This window comes from Neomonachus schauinslandi, chromosome 6 (assembly GCF_002201575.2).
Source record: "Neomonachus schauinslandi chromosome 6, ASM220157v2, whole genome shotgun sequence".
Taxonomy (NCBI): domain Eukaryota; kingdom Metazoa; phylum Chordata; class Mammalia; order Carnivora; family Phocidae; genus Neomonachus; species Neomonachus schauinslandi.
Window position 1 is genome coordinate 98,535,994 of NC_058408.1, and position 5,340 is coordinate 98,541,333.

Here is a 5,340-nt window from a genome sequence, read left to right on the forward strand (position 1 = left end):
CGTGCTAGCGCTTTAAGCACTCTGGGAAAATTCCTGGAATGCCCAGTCCACGTTCCGTGTTTCTGAGGGCTCTGACCCTGTGGTTGGGCTATTACTCTTCCTCCCCAAATTCAACAGTCGCTCGAAATCCAGGCTAGTGGCATAGGGGAAAGGGTCACAGCGCCAGCAAGTAGCCTTAGTTGGAGGCTTGTCATTCATCTAAACCACTGTTTGGAATATGACAAGTCGCTGCCTTATAAATAAAACAGGGAACTGTACCAATGATTTCTCAAGAGCCCTCCAGCTCTTACTTTCCATGTGGGTTTAGCTGACTTGCCCTCAGGACGCAATCTGCTTGGCCTCCAGCCTAGCGCCACAGTCTCTTAGCCCAAATCAGAGAAGAGGCCCAGACCCCCAGAATGTTTTATCCCTCTCCTTGGACTGAGGCCCACCCCCACCCCAGCCAGAGGCTGTGGCCTCCCCTCTGCATAATCGAGTTACCTGACTGAGGTTTCTTGAGGGTACTTTTTTTTTTTATTGGCTCAAAATCTCATTCACCAGTCTCTAAATAATCTTATGTACAAAATATAGACTTTTCCCCCTGCTGTGAAATCTCATCAATAAATACAAACGTGTAAAGGAGGGGGGCATATAATTTACCGTACCAAAATTCACTTCAAAAGATATCATATAATTTACAGGCTGATTTTTCCTTTTTTCTTCTTTTTTTCTTTTTTAAAGACGGGCGCTTCAGGTCGCAGGGAAGCGGGACAGACGTTCCCGAGGAGGACAATCTCTTTCCCAGTTCAGAGCCTGGTCTCCCTCCCCCCGGAGGGCAATGGCTCCGAAAAGTGCACGAAAGAAGGCAGAGGATTGCCTTCGTGGATTAAGGCAGCGGGGCGGCCAGAAACCAGGACTTGATAGCGACTGGAGGAGAAGGTCAGCGGCGTCTTTGGAGAGGAGAGCAAACGGTGAGAGAGAGCAAACGGTGAGAGATCAAATACTGGATTAAATCACATTGGTGGAGGAGGGAAGAGAGACTGACAGACTTGAGTGAGGGTAGGGTGGCTGGAGACAGTGGGTGTCTCCGGCTGCGTAGTGCTAACCATCCTCATCGTCTTTGCAGGAGACTTGGGGCGGCTGCAGGGAGGGGAGCGCAGAGCCTGCTTTACCCGCCTGCGCGGGCAGCAAACAGAGGGCCGAAGTTGGCGCGGCGCAGAGGACCGGGGGATCGAATCCAGCCTGCCACCCTCGTAGGAGCCTGGGCTCACCCGGTGTCAGCGAGCCGGAGACTGGAGGAGCAAGTTCAGGGCCGCCGCAGTCGCGGTGCGTCCCTGACGGCCTCCACCCCCCGCCCCCAAGCACCCACCGCCCAGCGGCCGAACGGCTCCTTCATAGGAAGTCTGAAAAAGCCAGGGCGCCGGTGCGCAGACCCGCAGGGGAGGCAGGCGCCTGCAGCCCGTGACGCTCCTCCAGCGAGGCGGTGGGGCTCAGGCTGCCCGCCTGGGAGACCGGGGAGTAGAGGGAGCCCCAGTCTCCCGGGGAGCGGCCGTCCTGGCAGCCCAGCTCCTCGCAGGGCGGTGCGGGCGGCTGCAGCCCGTAGAGGCTATGGTCTGCTATGCGCAGCGCCTGCGTCAGCGCCCAGATGTAGTTGTGCGCGAAGCGTAGCGTCTCGATCTTGGTAAGCTTGGCATCGTCCGGAAAGGTGGGCAGGACGCCGCGAAGCGCGTCCAGCGCCGAGTTGAGGTTGTGCATTCGATTGCGCTCGCGGTCATTGGCCTTCTTGCGCCGGCTCCTTCGCTGCTTGCTCAGCGCCAACTCACTCTTGGGCCGACTGCGCCCCCCGCGCCTCGTCCGGAGCTTCCTCGAGGCCCCTCGGCAGCCGCCCCCTTCCTCCTCGGCGCAGTTCCCCCGCACGCGAGCGGGGCTGGGCGGAGCCGACGCAACGCAGGTCACTTCGTAGTCCGAGACCCCCTGGAAGGGCTGCTCTGTCTCCTGGGTCACTTGGACAGCTGGCGTACCCGAGGGATGAGGCGCCATCCTGCGGCGGGGTAAGAGGTCGGGGTAAGCGTGGGTCCGCCACCCGGGCGCAGTTCCCTATCCCGGGGCCAAGTGGGAAATAACGGAGAAAGAGCCACCCCCCGCTCCTGCCGGATCAGAGGACCCCTTTCCGCCTCCACCCGTCGCTCTGTGGCCTCCAGGTGTTACCTTGTTCTGGCGCGCAAAAGGGTAGAGAGCAGGGGGGCAGCCAGAGCAGTTGGTGAGATGAGCTGGGCTTTTCGTCTGCAAGCCCGACTGAGACGCAGGCGCCGCTGCCTAGAAGTTTCCCCAGCTCCAGAGAAGCGAAACGCAAAGGGGGTCCCGGGCCACCGTTGCTGTTTTTGGCGCGGCTGCGAGACCATTCGGATTTTCTGAGCCGCAAGTCGTGTGCCCCTTGGCACGCTTTATCTGCTCGGCCCGGGCCAGGAGCGTGCCTGCCCGGTTGCAGCCCGAGCCGCCGGCCAATCAGCGCCGGGGCCAGGGGGCCGCGCCACGCGAGCCCGCTCCTCCCCCGCGGGGCACAGCTGGATTCCGGACAAAGGGCCGGGGTCGGGGGAGGGGAGCACCGCTCTGTTTGCTTTCTCTCCGCGGGCTCTGTCCCAGCAACTCTCGGTTCCTCAAAGAGCCTCGCCCAGTGAGAAGAGCCTCGTCTGGCTCCCGTCTGGCCGCCCCAGACCGCTTTGCTCCTGTTCTGTCTTTCCTTGGCATCTGTCCAGACCCTCTTTTGGGGCCCCAAAGAGGGCTTTGGGAAGCCTATAGGGTTCGCCAATCTTCATGCGTTACACACGGGGACATTAAGGCTCAGAGAAGGGGCGGCTCGCCCCGAATCATTCCGCCAGAGATAGGACAAGGAGCAAGGTGCTCCGACTACCAGCTTGGAGGAGCGTCACTAATTCCCGATGCCACTCTGCTCTCTTGCTCTACGGATCAGGCGAGGAAACGCACACAGGGTGATGTTTCCCTGACCCTCTCCATTCTGGGGGGAGGGGGGACAGGGCGACCACAGAGAGAGATTCTGCCTATGCCCCTGACACTTAGAGACCTTCCCTGGGGGTTAAGAGCCCCCCCCCCCTCACCTCCCCACCACCGTGTCCCGAGATGAGGCCGCTCACTCCTCAGAGGGAGGCGCTTAGAACCCCTCCTCCCAATCTCCTTTCAAGAACATCCTGTCCCAGAGGCGGAGGGCGACCACGATGGGACCTCCAGGGGACATTCCACGACTAGCAGTCGTGGACAGCCCCCTTGCATTCGGGCCAGGGCCTTCGGGGAAAGGGCGCAGGTGAAAATGGGTCAGGAGAGGGCCATGAGCTCGAGGCCAGGCCTTGTCTTTTAAATGCGCGTGGTGTGCTGGCGCTGCGAGAAGCAGATCGCTTCTTTCTTCCCTCCGTCCTGCTGCCCAGTCACAGGAGAGCGGGGGCCACCCGCACTACCTGGACCAGCCAGCGCCGCCGCGTGAGGCCAGGATCCGGCCGGGAGCAGCGGGCGGGGATTCCGAAGGCCCCTGTTAGCGTCGTCTGGAAATTTTCCAAAGTGAGACTGAACACATCGTCCCTCCTTTCTTGCCCGCCCTTCCCTTTTGTCCCCGCCTCGGACGCCCCGTGGTCTTCTGCTTCCGGTCACTCAGGGTGAGGGGTCGCGGCTTCCGCTGCTCTCTCTTGACCGCGACGTGCCCGGTGGGGAGAGAGGGGAGAAGCCGAGGGTGGGAAGACTGGGGCCCGCGGTACGTCTCCGCAGGCTGCGAAGGCTTTACCTTCTGGCAGATCCAGATACCCAGTGCCTCCCGGAAGCTGGCGGAGGGGGGCTGGACCCCGCTGGGAAACTGAGGGGATGGGGTGAAGGGACGAGGTGAGTCTGCGGATCTGCCCCGGTGATTGCCTCTCCACACCCGCAGCGGCTGCTTAGAGGGCGCGGTTACCTCCTGGGCAGGGAGAGGATGCATATGCTTGGGAGCCAGGGAGAGAGGGCTCTAGGACTGAATGGGGATGGGGGCGCTGTCCTCCAGATCTCAGCTGGTGTGCTGTTAAGCAGATGCTCCTTCCCACTGAAGCTAGGGGTCAGGCTCAGGGGCAGCAAAGGGAGTGAGACTCTTGGATTCCACATTTTGCTACTGCTCCTCCTTTAGGTCACGAATTGCTCCAAATGTGTTTTCTAGTCATAAGAATGAGAACCCGAGGCCCCTTTTGCAGATGGAAAAGTCAAGGCCCAAAAGGGGAAGGGACTCACCCAAGGTCACACAGCAAGTTCTGTTGGAACCACATAGAACTCCGGTCCTAAGACTCCTAGTTCTAGATTCTCCCTTGTACCTGCTGCCTCTTTCTGATTGGGGGAATATGTATATATTTTTTTCAAGGCAAAACCAGACTCCCCAAAGTGTAGAAAATAGAAGTCCTGTATCTTTGAGGAAGACCGGGTTAGACTAGACAAGAGGTAGTGGCCCCATCTCCCAGTACCAAGGGGAAACCAGTGTCCACCCATATTCCATCTCTCTACTTCCCTGCTCCATATACCCGCCTTGCTTGATTTCTGTCATCCTGCGCATTATGAACTGACAGGAAATCCAAAGCCTGCTTCCCTAGTGCTTCCAGACTCAGCCCCTCTCCAGGGAGCGAGCCCTGGCCATAAGGGATCAAAACGCCCCTATGGGTCCCAGGAATCCTGGAGAGCAGCTCAAAACCGGGACTCTCATCCAGCAGTGACCCTCAGCTAAAAGGCATAAAAGGCAAAGGTGGACTCGCTTGGCTCAGTTTTGCCTCCAGCGGCTAATGGGTACTGGCAAGAGCTGCAGGGGGAGCTTCCTGCACCAGGGGAAGATTCTGAGCATTCTTGGGAACCTTCTTAACTGGGAGAGAATTCTGGGACCCACTTGGAATTCTTATCCAGCTTCCCCAGAGCAGTTCCGGCCCAGGGCTCTCCGGGGCTTTGCTGGCAGCCACCACTACTGCTTTGCGCAAAAAATAGGGCGAGGAGCGCGCAGCGGCCGGGAGCCGCGGTCTCCTTGAGCAACGCCAACAGCTCTCGGCAGCCCCTTTTCTGGCCAGGAGGGCAGGGCCGGAGGTCACGGTGTCCTGGGGGATTAGAGATCCGGGACCCACGCCCCCCCTGTCCGCTGTTGGGGACGCACAGACCTCTCTCCAAAGTCAATACCTGTGCTTTTGGCGGCGGAGGCGCAAGCAGTGACAACCCAGGGCGCGCGGGCAGTATTTGTGAAACGCTCCTCCAGCGGGGAGCAGAGCCGGTTCCTGAAGCCACCGGCCGGCCGCCGCCTCGGAGGCCTCCCCGACGCGCGCGCCTCTGCTCTCTGAGACCTAGGCAAGCCTGGAG

General features: G+C 60.0%; 1 protein-coding gene across 1 annotated transcript; it reads right to left on the reverse strand.

Annotated features, from left to right (window-relative positions):
- Positions 1 to 1,371: 1,371 nt before the first annotated feature.
- On the reverse strand, positions 1,372 to 2,019 carry NEUROG3 (neurogenin 3). The gene has a single exon (XM_021700192.1). It carries the CDS (start codon positions 2,017 to 2,019, stop codon positions 1,372 to 1,374), a length of 648 nt encoding a protein of 215 aa, XP_021555867.1.
- Between the last annotated feature and the right edge of the window lie 3,321 nt (positions 2,020 to 5,340).

Coding starts and splice junctions, on each gene's coding strand:
- NEUROG3 (XM_021700192.1), bottom strand. CDS start 2,019: ATGGCGCCTCATCCCTCGGGTACGCCAGCTGTCCAAGTGACCCAGGAG.